This window comes from Thamnophis elegans, chromosome 2 (genome assembly GCF_009769535.1).
Source record: "Thamnophis elegans isolate rThaEle1 chromosome 2, rThaEle1.pri, whole genome shotgun sequence".
Lineage (NCBI taxonomy): Eukaryota > Metazoa > Chordata > Lepidosauria > Squamata > Colubridae > Thamnophis > Thamnophis elegans.
The window spans coordinates 43046095-43061809 of NC_045542.1; the positions used below are offsets into that span (position 1 = coordinate 43046095).

Genomic DNA, 15715 nt, shown 5'->3' on the forward strand with positions numbered 1-15715 from the left:
GCACACAAGTTGGATCCCTCTCTCTTTCACTCACTCACTCACTCACTCACTCACTCACTCACTCTCAAACAAACACAAACACAGAAGTTGGATTGGATATATTTTCCAATGGCTTGAAAGCAGCTCCTCTGCTATACCCCCACTTCCCCTGCTGCCTTCCGATCGGAGCCTTTGATTGCAGGTGAAGCCATGTTCCCTTTTCAAATTTGTAATCAGTGAAGCTGGGCTTATATACTTTTATTCAGCTGTGTGTGTGTGTTTGAAAAGGCAACTTGGTTCTGCATGCAATCAAACTTTTTGAATTCCTCTCCTCTCCCCACACACGCACCTTTTCCAGCTGTTTCAGAGAGGATTTCAACTCTGCTTTTGCCTGCCCTCATGAAAAGAAAAAAAAAAGTAAAAAGAGAAAGGCCAGAACTCTGAGCCAGACTGAGCTAATTGTTCCCAGAGAACTCTAAAAAGCTTCTAAAAATGCCCTCTACAGGAGGCGAGAGAACACGTGCCTCCTTTACATAAGGAATTTTTTGCTTTTTAACCCTTGCTTAACTCTGCTCAAGTGATCATAAAGCTAGAGTAAAGGAGGTCCGTAGTTCTCTCACCTCCCACTGCAGTTAAGCACTAAGCAGAGTCATCCACTGTGACTCTGTTAGCAACTACCTTAGCCTTTTTCCTTTTAATTATTCTTTTCTTTTCCTCATGACACTGGTGAGGCCCTGCCTCCCTTGCCTCCCCTGACTGCACGTCCCTGGTATGTATATATGTATGTATGTATGTATGTATGTATGTATGTATGTATGTATGTATGTATATATGTGTGTGCTTGTTTGTGTGTGTGTGCGTGTCTGTCTGTCTGTCTGTCTGTCTGTCTGTCTGTCTATCTATCTATCTATCTATCTATCTATCTATCTATCTATCTATCCATCCATCCATCCATCCATCCATCCATCCATCCATCCATCCATCCATCCATCTATCTATCTATCTATCTATCTATCTATCTATCTATCTATCTCCATCCATCAATGTACCATCCATGCATCAATGCATCCATCCATGCATCCATGCATCCATCCATGCATCCATCCATCCACCCATCCTTTATCTATCTTTACATTTTGTCCCAATTAGAAAATAAACTGATGGCAACATCACATCACCTCAGATACTGGCATTCAAAAATAGCTTGGCCTTTAAGAACTTTAAGAACTATTTACAAGGAGGAGCTAATCTGATCTCTACAGGGATGTAGATGCACAATGTAACCTGAGCCTTCCAAAGCTCCTGAAAGTATGGATTTGCAACAGTTTCTCCCTCATAGATCTAATAGGCAAGTCAAAGTTGTTTGGAGAAGATATCCATGTGTAAAGACATGAAGGCTTTTATACATCAAAATTATATAGGTCATCCTCAAACTTACAATCATTCATTTAGTGCTCATATGAAGTTACAACGGCATCGAAAAAAGTGACATGAGTATTTTTCACACTTACGACTGTTGCAGTATCCCCATGGTCATGTGAATTTGTATTCTTGGCATATTTATGATGGTTACAGTGTCCTGAGGTGATGTGATCACCTTTTGAGACTTTTTGACAAGCAAAGTCCATGGAGAACCTAGATTTACTTAGCAACTGTGTAACTAAGTACACAACTTCAGGGATCACTTAACAACTGTGGCAAGAAAGGTTGTAAAACAGGCCAAAACTCACTTAACAATTTTCTCACTTAGCAGCGTAAATTCTGAACTCAATTGAGGTAATAAGTTGAGAACTACCTATACTCTGCAAATTTGGGTATTTTCTTTCCTCTTCTAGATTGAACAAATATCAAATACGGTGGGCAGTTTATTTTTTAACTTGCAATTCCCAGTATTTTAATGTTTTAAACTTCAATTGTCTTATATTATTATTAATGGCAATATAATCTACCCAGGGTAGCTTAAGAATGAGATGGGTGGCATATAAATTTAATTAAAAAATAAAATAAAAATATTTTTTCTAGCTTATCTCCCCTGCACACTTAAATGGAATATGGATTTGCTAAATGCGCACAGAATCTTAGTTTTGGAGAAGATTGTATGTGGTTTTTTTTAAATAAAAAAGACGAAGAATCATTTTCTTTGTCTTTAAACTGTCCCCTGCAAATAGTTGTTACAACAAATGCCCAAATAAAACTTGTCAGTGAAACTCACTCATTTATTGTCTATGCCTAAATTCATGGATAAAAGAGATTAAAAAATTACAGAAAAGGGGAAAATAAAGTTAGAAAAAGATAATTTATTCTTCAAATTACATTCTCTAATCCAGTTAGCTATTTTTCACTGTAACTTCAGATATAAGTGCTAATGCATTGATCTCAACAGACATATTACATATGCTTTTAATAAAATGTCCATGCAATAGCTATTAGTTTCCGTATGCTGATAGTATTTTTGTTGTCTTGAGCCAACAACAGTAGATCCCAGAATCTTGGAATAACTAAAATCTTAAAGTTACCTGCTATGTGTGTAACTTCTCTGTGATACAGACCTCATCCACACACTCTCGTTGCCCTGGTTCTGAGGTGAAAAGCTAATAGGTTTTTGAGGACTTATCCTTGCTATAAAGCTACTATCTCTGTACCAGCCTGTTGCTTGGGTTGCACAGAGCCTTGGATGGCCTTGGAAAGAATATTCAGAAGCCTTTACAAAGGCAGAAGCTTTACTTAACCCCTAGTAAAGGACATAGGAAGAATCCTGGGCTTTTCCCTGACACTGAGATATAAGAAGGAAATAAGACAAAATACAAGCAGACTTGCAAGATTCTGTTATTATAGCCTAACTTCTATAAAATATAGTTCTAGTCATCTTGTTGATTTCTTGGTTTGGGCTCTCTAATAGAGCTGACAGAATCAAAATGATCAGGCAAGAAATTTATAGTTATTAGAAATATCTAATTCATACAGTGGAAGAGCCTAATGGATGTTGGTGGCCTTCATGTCTCCAGCTGTCCCATTTGCAGGACTGCCTTCTCACAACTGGCTGCTGAGCTCTGTGTTTGCATGGCCATTTCTGCTTCAGCTACCAGAAAGACTAGAGCTTTTCTGGTAACCAAACTGAAAAAAAAAATCTACTTTTTTGGCCCAGGTGGGAATTGCAGTATTCTAAAATGGGGTGGCTTTAACATGTGTGAACTTCAACTCCCAGAATTGTTGGCTAGGGAAGCCACCAAGGATGAAACAGTATTCTATAAGATATTCCATAGGTGACTTAGTTATATCAGGGGATTCCTATCTACTTTGCACTCCTCCTCAACCAACCTATCTCTTCCTCCTGCTAAACACTGAACCTTCACCTTCTCTGGTTTGCTTCTTTTGATGCATCTTCCTTTACCCCTAGGCTGTACCCCAATAGCAGAAGCAGAAACTGATGCCTCTGTTCTCAGGTACATGTATAAGTGTGAGAGTGTGAGTGCTTTTATTAATCCAGAGAAGAATAATGCACCACCTTCCCAGAAACTCCTTATTACTGTTTATAAAAGAATAAAAAGAAAAAACAAGAAACATGTGCCCTGTTTTTAAGTGTGAAAAAATAATATTTTTTAAGGAAGTAACCTAGCAAATTGGATACAAGTAAGAAAAATGAAACAAATGGAGAAAATGGAAGAAATGTAAAACTAAGGAACTGAAATATATGGAAAGGGAAATAAATATGAGGAACTACTGAGGCTAAATTTTGACCTACCAAATGCTAACCTTTGTCTACCCATCTCCTGTCCTCAACAACAATAAAACACTCACACAGATGTGTGCACATGCGCACATACACACACCTACACACAGTTTCCACGTGAGAGGAACAGTTTATCAACTTTGTTTTTGAAGTATGATAAGAAGAACACTGTAGGAGTAGCAGGGCATTCCGATACCAAGGATGGCACAATTTTAAAAAGGCGAGGAAAAACCCATAGTGTAATAGAATTACACTGGAATAAATGTGTGGCAATTCAGTCTATGGGAAATGTATAGTAATCAAATATGTTTACATAGTCAGATCCTGTAGCTTAAAGAATGGCTTAAAGTATAAGAGGAATAGTTAGTACTCTGGCAGTTTCAGGTAAATGGACTTGTACTTGGGCCAAGAAATTAATTTGAGTAAATGTCTCAGACAAGCCCCTCCCAGTTCACCCAAAGGTAGAGGGAGAAATGGGAAATCACATCCAGAGTTGCAAGGTTCTTTTACTGGAGCTGTTACAATAAAATAGTTCTGACCTAAACGGCATTAATTTCTTCATCTGGTCTAGCTGTAGAGCTGAAAGATCCTAAATAAAGCTGCCACATTTCCTCATGTTTCTTATTAAGATTTTGTGAGTAGATTGTTAAAACGCTACTGACAACTTTTTTCTCCTCTGATCTTCAAAAGTATGCTGGACTGGCTGGAATGGATGGTCTCAAAATTCTCAGATAGGATTCTTTGTCTTGCTTATTAGGGATGAACCATTTTGTAGACTGGCTTGAAGAGTGACTAGACAAGGCAATGCACCATGATGCATTGGATGATTGTTGCATGGATTGACATAATTAGTAAAACATCCATATGGTATACTGCCTAACATTCTCCCTTGCCCTTCCTCTGCCAACATGAGGTGTAGTTTCCATTAAGCAATGCATTCTTGGGATTGTGACTGTAAGGTTAAAGCTGAAGTATACGTACATAGGGAAAAAAACATCTATATGTATTGTTCAGAAATAAATCTGGTCATTTTTTACAGCCTTCAAACTCCTTAAGATCATGCCATCAACTTTAGGCTACTAACTCTAGCTTTTAGTTGCTAAATTTTTACTTAGTAGCAGCATCAAATAAAACATTTCTGTAGTTCTCTAGTATGCTTATTACAACACTTTTATGGAAATCCCTACCAGAATTTCCCAAATGATCATAACAGATAATCAAGAGAGGCGATTGAATATTCCAGCTCAATCCCTCCATTAATATCACAAGATCTTGGCCATTCCCCTGTACTCTCAGAGGATGAAAATAACAACAACAACAACAACAACAACAACAACAACAACTCCGCCGTTGCCGGTCCCAAGCCCGGATGAGAAAGGAGGAGGGTTGGGGTCAGGTTGGCATCTGGTCCCGTAAAAAAAAACCCGCCAACCCATACAATATGGTGAGAAAAACAAATAAGAATTCCATACCGCATCGGTCGTCGCGCGGGTTAACAAGGGCCGCGGCGGATGTTGGGGTCCCTGGACATCCGTCGACAAGTGGGCTACAAGTGGACCAGCCAACAAAATGACAAAAATATAGTGCAGATGAAAACCGTGCCATAATGACCTGTTACTACAACTCAGAGCCAGAAAAAAGAGGCTATTTAAAGCGAATGTATGAATTATGGAAACAACAATATCCAAATTCAAATGTTAGTGAACAACGACTAGCAGATCAAAGGCGATTTATTATACGGAATAAAGTGTTTAGTGAAGTTGAACATGAGGAAATTCAGGCAAATTGCAAAACCCAAAAAACAATATCACAAGCGGAAATAACTGATATTCAAGACACAACTAAAGACATTATAGTAGAACTCCCAGAAGAAGCTCTCGGGGAGGAAATAACATCACCACCACTAGAACCAGTTATCACTGAACCAACTGATGAACTAACTCAAAAACAAAAAGAATTGAAGGATAAGATCATGGAGCATTTTCTGCTTAATGAGGAAAGGCAACGTTTACCATCACTAAAAACTGTGCCTAAGAAAATTTTGGCCCCTATCATGAAAATGGTTAATGCAGTGTTTTCAACAATTGAACCGGGATCCATCTTGGAAACAAACCAGTTAATGTACAGCGCAGCTGTAATAGTCACTAATGAACTAGGCATTAAAATCAAAGTACCTAGTCACACAACAGAAAAAGCATCAAAGCCAAAGTGGAAAATCCGTTTAGAACAAAAAATCAAAAAATTAAGGGCAGATGCTAGTAACTTAAAGAACATGCATGAACAATGGCTTAAAAACAACAAAATCATAGATCGGCTAATCAGAAGATATAGATTGGATACAAGAAACATCAATGAAGCTGTAGAGACAGCTGTAACAGCAACAGCTAGAAAAATTGAAAGATATGAGGCACGAATCATCCAATATAAACAAAATCAGCAATTTCAATCAGACCAACGGCGTTTTTATCAAAGTCTTAATGTGAATGGTGACACCAAAAGTGAAAAACCAGAAAAGCAGGCCACAGTTGAATTCTGGAAAGAATTGTGGGAAAATGCAAAGGACTACAATAAGGAAGCAAAGTGGATACATGACTTTGAGAAAAGCATTGGCAACAAACAAATGCAAGTATTAGAAATAACAACTGAGATGGTCAAAAATCGAGTTAAAAAGGTAAAGAATTGGACATCACCTGGAAAGGACCAATTATATGGTTTCTGGCTCAAATATCTGACCAGTTTACATGCAATATTGGCCAGGCAACTGAATGAAATTTTACAAAAGGGCCAAATTGATGAATGGTTGACAACTGGAAAAACATACTTGATTCAGAAAGATGCAACTTAAGGAACAACACCTGAAAACTACAGACCAATAACATGCTTGCCAACAACCTTCAAATTACTCACAGGCATTATTGCAGATAACATGATGGATTATTTGGAAACAAACAACATCTTGCCAGTAGAGCAAAAAGGCAACAAAAGAAGGAGCAGGGGCACAAAAGATCAGCTCCTAATCAACCATCAATCAAGCATGGAGAAGTAAAAACTATTGTCAGGCGAGAGTACACCAACAGAGTTAGGAAAATTTTGAAATCTAAACTGAATGGTGGAAATACAATCAAGGCCATAAATACCTGGGCAATACCAGTTATAAGATACACAGCTGGTATAGTTAACTGGACACAAGCTGATTTGGACATTTTGGACCGAAAAACCAGGAAACTAATGACAATACACTACAGTTTACATCCACGTGGTGATACTGATAGACTATATCTGCCCCGAAAATCAGGTGGCAGAGGATTATTACAAGTGAAGCAAACAGTTGAAGAAGAAAAACATGCACTGGCTGATTATTTAAAAGAAAGTCAAGAACATCTATTAATCGAAGTAAAGAACAAAAATCTACTGAAGGCCCAACAGACGAAACAAGAATACAGAAAAGATGTGATAAAATCAAGAATGGAGAGTTGCAGAACAAAGCACTGCATGGCCAATTTCTGGAAAAAATAAAAGTTAAAGTGGACAGTGAAAAAACTTGGTTATGGTTAACAGCAGGTACATTAAAGAAAGAAACAGAGGACTTCCTGGGGGCATGGCCTGTTGCCGAGGAGGGCTCCACCGAGCTCCTCAGAGATCTGGTCTGTATATCTAAATAAGATCATAGATAGCACCCCTTTTTGGCTAAGAAAGGGGCAGGGAGTAGCTCTGTAGGCTAGGGTCTATTCGTAAGCCACAGCCTTTTTCTTTTTTTGGCTGTGGATAGAGATTAGATCCAGCCGGAGCGGAGCTTTTATCTCCAGCCAGTTCTTCTCAGCTGCCTTTTTTTTTTGGCAGCCCCAGACAGGCTAGCCCCCCCCAGGACAAAACAAAGTTTTTTTCAAGCTAGAATTGATACGGGCGGGCCCACCCCTGTGAGATTTATGTTTTTATTACTATCTTAAATACCAGCACCATTTGTCTTAGAGACTTCTTTGTCTAAATGGATTTCAAAATGGCGATTTCTCTCCGTGGATGATTGATAGTGGATATACTTAGCCGGTTTTACCTTCCTGCAGACCGCTCCTTAACAAAATAAACTCTTCTTCTTTGGAAACAGAGGGGAGCAAAGCGCTGCTTACTTGTTTATTTATTATGGCACCCAGGTCAAAGAAGCGCCTTGCTACAAATGTGTCTAAAGAATTTAAAGAATTTTTACTGGAACCACAGCCTTTGTCTCCTATGCCTTCTACTGGAGAACTTTTAACACAGGAATATTTCTTTAAAATGTTTAATGATTTTAAACAAGAAATTAAGGAATTTGTATTGGAACTATATGATGATTTAAAGTCTAAAGTTAATCAAATGAAGGCGAACACGTTTGCAGCCGTGTCTGCCCTGTCAGATTATTCTGCTGAAATAGAGAACAAATTGGAAAGTTTGGAGAAGGCTAATTTTAATTTGACTACCAATATTCAAATTTTACAACAAAAAATTAGAGACACTGAACAACAGCTTATGATGATAAATTTTAATAGGAAGGCATTTGCAATAAGAGTCAGAGGATTCCGTGAAAAGGAGCAAGAGAATCTGAAACAGACCTTTGCTGAAGCCTTCAGCCATGCGGTGGGAAGCCCGGGACTTAATTTTGATTGGCAGATTCGGAAAATCTATCGCCAGAACTCATTGATAGCGGAACAGCGACAGCTCCCGAGGGACATAATTATACATTTCTCTACAAAAGAATCTAGAAACGCGATTGTGCAAAAGTTTCATAACAACAGTCTCCGAGTTGATGACCAGGACCTGATTGTCTTCAAAGATATACCTTTCCAGATGTTGAAAGCAAGAAGGGACTACACCTTTTTAACTAAAGAGCTTAGGAGTCAACAGATTCGATACAGATGGGAGGCCCCTGCCGGCATCACGGTTACATTTGAGAATCAAAGATTTCGTCTTAACTCTGTTTCGGAGGCTCAAGATTTCTACTGTAGGACTTTGAAGGCGGGACTTCCTGACTCACTTGGAAGAGAGGAGAGACAAGCGGAAGAAGGCAAGCGGCAGGCCATGTGGCTGCAAGATGGAGGGGGTAGCCTTTCCTCCCTCGAAGAAGCAGAAAAACGGAGATCGAGAATTTAGACATTTCAAAATATTCGCCAAAGTTAAAGACTGAATGGGGGTTTGAGACCTCTCTCCGGTAGAAAAAGCGGACTAATTCTTATCAGAAGGGAAAGCTGGGTGAAACTACTTTGAGCTAGATTTTAAATTAACGTTAGCATAAATTTGATAGTGGTAAACATTAGACAAGCAAGGGATGAGGGTAAAATATATGTGGAATGATTTACGTTGTTTAAAGCTTATTAGAACAGAAAGCCGGTTGGGATTATCTTAAGATAGGTGTAAAAAGAATGCGGAATGATTTATGTTGTTTAAACTTTGTTAGAAGGGACTATTTTAAAACAGAAGGTTAACTGACTCTTGCTGAAAGTATTATTTGAATATGTGGAATGATCCATGCTATTTAACTTTTATTAGAAGGGAAAGTTGGTTGAAATTGCTTTGAGTTAGATTTCAAACAAATGTTAGCATAAATTTGATAGTGGTAAATATCAGACAAGTAAGGGATGAGGGTAAAATGCATGTGGAATGAACTACGTTATTTAAATCCTATTAGAAGAGAAAGTCGGTTGGAATTATCTTAAGATAGAAGTTGATTTCTGTGTAAAGTAATATTTGATCTACGCTGCTTAACTTTACTAAGAAGGGGAAGCTTGGCTAGATTATTTTGAATTACTGTTTGAAAAGGAGGTTAAGAAAGATCATTTACGCTGTTTAAATTTTACTAGAAGGGAAAGCTTGATTACTCTTCTGCAAAGTAATTTGAATATGTGGCATGAACCACGTTGCTTAAATTTTATCGGAAGGGATCATAAGGTTTAGGAAGAGGAACGGGAGAGTCTACAGAAGGTTGGGGTAAATAGCAAAGAAGTAAGAGACGAGAATAAAATATAGATAGAATGATTTATACTATTTAAGCATAGATAAAGATGGGGGGCTGAGATCAACACAAAGAGTGGTTTCTTTTTTTTTTCTTTTTTCTTTTCTCTTTTCTTTTCTCTCTTCTTTTTTTCTGTTTTTCTTTCTTTTGACATATTACTTTTATTTTTTAATCCATATGTATACAAGATATTTTAGACAGAAGGTAGTGCCAGGTGTGGGCCCTGGGAAGTCGGGAGGATTAGGGATGGGGATTTGTGGGGGGGGGTGGGGGGGTGTTAACATAGTCTTAATAAGAACAAGAATGTATTTATATACGGTGGTTCTTTTTTTTCTTTTATTTTTTTTTATTTTTTTCCTTGGTTCATTTTACTTTTATCAGATAAAACAACACTCGAATAAAGGCATACACCAAGGAGGGAGGTAGAGGGAAAGAAGAGGGAGGAGTAAGGAAGGAGTAAGGGGAATGTAAGGAGGGTGTGTGGGGAGTAAGGGGAGAAGGAAGGCTTGAGGGGAAAGGGAAGTAGGAGAGGAGTGTTAGAGGAAGAAAGGAAAGTTGGAGGGGGTAGATGGGGTGTATGGAGGATGGAAGGGTTAGGTGGGGTTGTGAATGATGAGTTGTGTTTCCTTTTTTTGTTCGTTTTATCTCCTTTTTTTTTTCCTTTTCTTATAGTAAATACCCTGTATATAAGTGATTGCAAATGGAATGTGAAAAATGAATAAAATATATTTTTTAAAAAAAAAAAAAAAAAAAAAGAAAGAAACAGAGTCACTAATCCTGGCTGCGCAAGAACAAGCTATCCGCACAAATGCCATTAAGGCCAAAATTGAAAAATCCTCTGATGAGGCCAAATGCAGACTTTGCAAAGAAGCTGATGAAACTGTTGATCACATACTCAGCTGCTGTAAAAAAATCGCGCAGACTGATTATAAATTGCGGCACAATTCAGTAGCACAAATGATCCATTGGAATTTGTGCAAAAATTATAATATTAAAACAGCAACAAACTGGTGGGAACATCAGCCTGAAAAAGTCACCGAAAATCAGATGGTCAAGATCTTGTGGGATTTCCGTATACAAACCGACAAAATACTGGCGCATAATACACCAGATATCACACTGGTTGAGAAAAATAAGGTCACAATCATAGACATCGCAATACCAGGTGATAGCAGGGTCGCCGAGAAGGAACATGAAAAAATCGCAAGATACCAGGACTTAAAAATCGAAATTCAACGACTATGGCACAAACCAGCAGTGGTAATTCCAGTGGTAATCGGCACACTGGGTGCTATTCCAAAAGCACTGGAATTACATTTAAAACAGTTAAAAATTGACAAAATCACCATCAGTCAAATGCAAAAAGCCGCACTGCTTGGATCTGCACGCATATTAAGAAAATACGTTACGACGTCCTAGGCCCCTGGGTGGGGCCCGACTAGTAACCAATGCCAAATCCGGCGAAACAACTGGCCGCTGTGATACAATTGTATAATAATAATAATAATAATAATAATAGAAAAATGTGATCCTTGATCACCACAGGTTATAATCTGGGATTTCATTTTGTTCTAGTTAGAAGTTAATATGCATATTTGAAACATTTCCCCTATGTACAAGTGTTTAAATCCTTGGATAACAGCCAGATGGATATAAAGTTCTTGAAGTAAAATCCCGGTTTACCATTTCATTCTTGACATTACTGGTATTGGCTTTCTAAGCTAGGTGGGATGTGGCAGCTGACCTACATGTCCATCTGTTAAACTTTGCTAGGATCTAGATTTACATAATTTAATGATTCTGGCCTCAATCCCTACTGCACTATTAGTCAAAATATTGTTGAGATCCTCATGGGATTTTAACAATCCTCGTCTATAGCTTTCTGTTTCTGTGATCTTTTTTACTTCCTCTAAGTCTCTTCAAAGTCATGTGGGAAGAAATTCATTGGGATTAAAGGCTGCCAATTTTTGCTCTGTGGCAGGGAAATGTGCTGAAGGGATAGAGAATTAGGCAATGTGCTGAGCTTTTGTGGGTTTTCTCTCTCTTAGACATCTATGAAACCCTAAAACCCTAAAGTGCCATGTATGTATGTATGTATGTATGTATGTATGTATGTATGTATGTATGTATGTATGTGTGTATGTGTATGTGTATGTGTATGTGTATGTGTATGTGTGTGTATGTATGTATGTATGTATATATATATATATATATATATATATATATATATATATATATATATATATATATATATATATATGTTGCATTTGTGCTGATAAATAAATAAAGGGAGACTAGTATAGATTTATTTCAAGCTATTTAGCTTTCATCAGCTAGCCATACCCTTACTGGGATTTGAACCTGTGCTCTATTACATATTAGGCAGTTGTTTTAGCCACTAAGCCACAGGCTCTCCTCCTTTATCAGCTAAGCCAGGGAAATAGGTATATATATTGTGTCACAACCCCTGGTATGCCCAAATATGGGAGGAAGCATACTGCTTCCTTTCTCTGTCTATTGGCTCATCCCAAGAGACCATCCAGACAGAAAGCCATTATTTCTACTGTTGCCTTTGTTACATTTGTGTTGCATTAGTGCTGATAAATAAATAAATAAATATACACATACACACACACACACACACACACACACACACACATACATACATACATACATACATAACTAGTTGAAATTGTCATGAGTTCTGCCACTTTCCCCTTCTAACCAAGTAACAGGAAAAAGTAGTATCTATTATGCTGCTTGGTTTTTAATCAGGGCAGAAAGGGCAAAGAGGAAGAGGTATAATCAAAGGTCATGGAAAATGTGGTCCAGAGAGAATATCAGATCACCATCATGGCCAAAGAGAAGAAAAGGGATGAAATCCAAAAAGGGATTCTAAAGGCAGTTTCATTTCTAGCTTAAAGCAGCAGTAAAAAACCCAAAAACATTGAATAACGGTGCCATCCAGGAATTAAGCAATTATAGCGTATTTATTCAGAATCGTATATTAGAAGCTGGACAGCAATTATATCAAACCATGAGCTTTAAATATAGCTTTTTAAATGCAGACCTGACTACTGTAGAATTTGCTTCAAAGCAATGGGTATCCCCCAGAGAAGGATAAATTGCTGAAGAATCTGAATCCCTGCTGATGTAAATTTGGCAGGGCAAAAGAGGAATTTCTATGACTCTTTGGTTCCTTATTGCGGGAGGGAAATATATGAACTCTGAGGAAGGGGGAGGGGGAACGTGCAACTCTATGAGGTATGTTCAAGACCTAGAGAACTTGGGAAACGACTGGATTCATACAAGCTTACCTATCTTTACTCTCTTCCTCCAACTTTTCTTAGATAGGAGCTTCACTGATATGAAAAGGTACCGACACTGAAAGCTCGTGGGAGCTCAGTCGGGAGTGGAGCATAACTTCCCTTTTTAATATTGGAGCTCTGTCTCTGATCTGTGGGATGAAAAGCCCTAAAGCTGCTGGGTCCTCTCACCAGAAGTAACTGAATTTCAGATTATTGCTTCTTAGAATGAATCAATCCTTATTTTAGTGTTTGGAAGAGCAACACAAATGACAAAAAAAACCAGAGGGTTCTGTTCTTGGATATGCAGCTGGGAAGAAAATGACTTTTCTTAAAAGAAAGAACACTTAGTTTGTCCATAAAATAGGCATAAAAGAAGATACCTTTCAAATGAACGAAGGACTGCCAAACATAGGACAACACAGGCAGCTTAATCCTTTGATGGCTGTTTACAACTCCTACCAAAAACAGCTTTTGGAGAATTGTTGGGAAGACAGGCTCAGAAAGATAATTTTTATTGAAAGTTGCTTAAATATCAATTATGGGAAATTTAGTTTAGTTTTAAGAAGTATGTGTTTTTATCCTTCCAAAATAAGTCCGATTAACCAATGCTGATAACAATGCATAATCAACTACTTTGTGATGGTATTACATGCAAGAATGTTTGGGTGCTTAATTGGCAGAGTGCAGGATAGCCTATAGCAAGTTAATTAGATACTAATTAGGCCTCCAAAATACTAATCAAAAATACTAAGTGGCATTTAATAAGTATGTTAAGTATCCTTCTTAACGTTGGTTATCTCATTTGGCAGCAATTAAATTTTCAAACTCCTCTGGAGTAGATTAAGAAGCAAGTTTTAATTATTTAAATTCAATTTAATTAATGCAAATCTGAATTAATTACAATTCAGAATTAAGCACACAAGTCAAGTCTTCCACACAAGTATTATCTTTTTGTAAATATATTTTAACAGATAAGCTTGGAGCCATGAAAACAGATTTTTAATTAAAGGAGAACTAAGAAAGGTCTTATTTTAAAAGAGCTGATGATCAAATAACTGTAAACTAAGAGGATTCCTCAGATTCGTATGCAGTGAGAGTTTAAGTATCATTAATTGTATTCTCTCCACTGGCTATTCTCTCTATTACCTTAGACAAGAAGCTTCCTCAAGAAAAGCAGGGACAAAAAAAACTTTCGTTTTGAAATCCAAGTTGCCATTTCATTTCGGAGCACATGGGTGCACTAGTTTGCTGCAATACAGTACATTCAGTAAGTCACAGCCATGGAGATGCACAGTTCTTATAAGACAGTCCCATTTAACACTGCTAAGGAGGAATCATATAATTAAATTGGTCTTTTATAGCTAGCTCTGGGATGATAGAAAAAAACAACAACCAGAAGCAAAGACATAATTTGCTAGTCTTACTGACTATTTATAGAGGTTACTTGGAGGGTTGGGGAAAGTTGGATCTGCTTATTGTTATGGTTCACCTATTACAGTCCAAGGAGAAGGTGGGTCAGATTCTGTACCATTTGTAAATTACACTGTGGCTAGTAGGATAGAAAGATCCCATTAGATGAAATTTACAGATAAGACAAAGATCATTAGTTGACCCAGGAACAACTCTGTGCCATGATTAATGCTGCTAAAATAGTTATTGAAAAGAAACCTGAAAGCTATGTAACTCTATTAAATAGACTCCCATCAAGAAATACCAGCAGAAAACAGCAGGAGTGCTTGGCCCTTCTTGATGGAAAAAAATAGGTTATATAGCTTTAGGTAATGAAAGAATGATGACTGTAGATTCTGTTAGCATGTGGGGGAAAGAGGCAGAATGGGAACTCTGATGCAGGTGTCTGGACTGGACTGACTTAATTCTATTTCACTTTTATTTCACTTCCTGGAACAAAAAATAACTATCCAGTTAATCATCCCAAAACTATAGTTAGTGTCTCCACTTATGGCCACACAAATGTTCATTCTGAAATTTTTCAACATCTGTCCAACCCCATAAGAGCTAGGAGAATTTTGGGGTTATAACTAGCGTCCCCCAAGCCCGTGTTCTATATGGGTTGGGGTTGCAATTCTCAAAATTTCTACCCAGAGTCCCAGCGCATGTGGTGGTCGTCCAGAGAGGAAGTAAGACTTGTCACAGCTGTTAGCTACAGCTCTAAATGCCTTAGAAGTAAATGGCTTTCTCCTCCTCCTTGAAGTGTCTCTTACCTTGTAGCCCTGGTTGATGCCATTGACAAACTGGGGACTTGGAGGGTTCCAGGTGAAACGAATGGTGGTAGAATTGGTGGCCTCAGCCTGGACATTACCCGGAGACACCGTGGGAACTGTGGAAAAGAGAAATTGGAAGGGACCATCTCGGCAACATCTGTACGGTACACCCCAACCTTCCATTTTATGTTCATCAGCTTTACACTCGGAATCAAGGCTATAAGAGCAAAAATTGACTGAGATTTAAAGGCAGTTGTCTACTGCCTATGGTATTTTGAATCTTCAGCATGATATATTCCTGCCTTTTTAAGCCTACTACAACTGCTTTTCAATGTTTCATGTGCCATGGCATCCCAGATGGGACTCGAACCCACAAGCCTGGCTAACTCAGTCAGTAGAGCATGAGACTCCTAAGAGTTTTCAGATTCGGGTTAATGTCAGCGTTCCAAATATCATCCAAAATTAAATCAGAGTCCAAGGCAGAGTATTCCTCAAA

The 15715-nt window shown here is 38.0% G+C and overlaps 1 protein-coding gene across 1 annotated transcript in view; it reads right to left on the minus strand.

Annotated features, from left to right (window-relative positions):
* The window catches only part of SDK2 (sidekick cell adhesion molecule 2), a 186716-nt gene that overhangs the window by 57502 nt on the left and 113499 nt on the right, over positions 1-15715 (minus strand). The window contains 1 exon segment of the mRNA XM_032208636.1: positions 15220-15335. Within this exon segment, the coding sequence (XP_032064527.1) occupies positions 15220-15335 (116 nt within the window).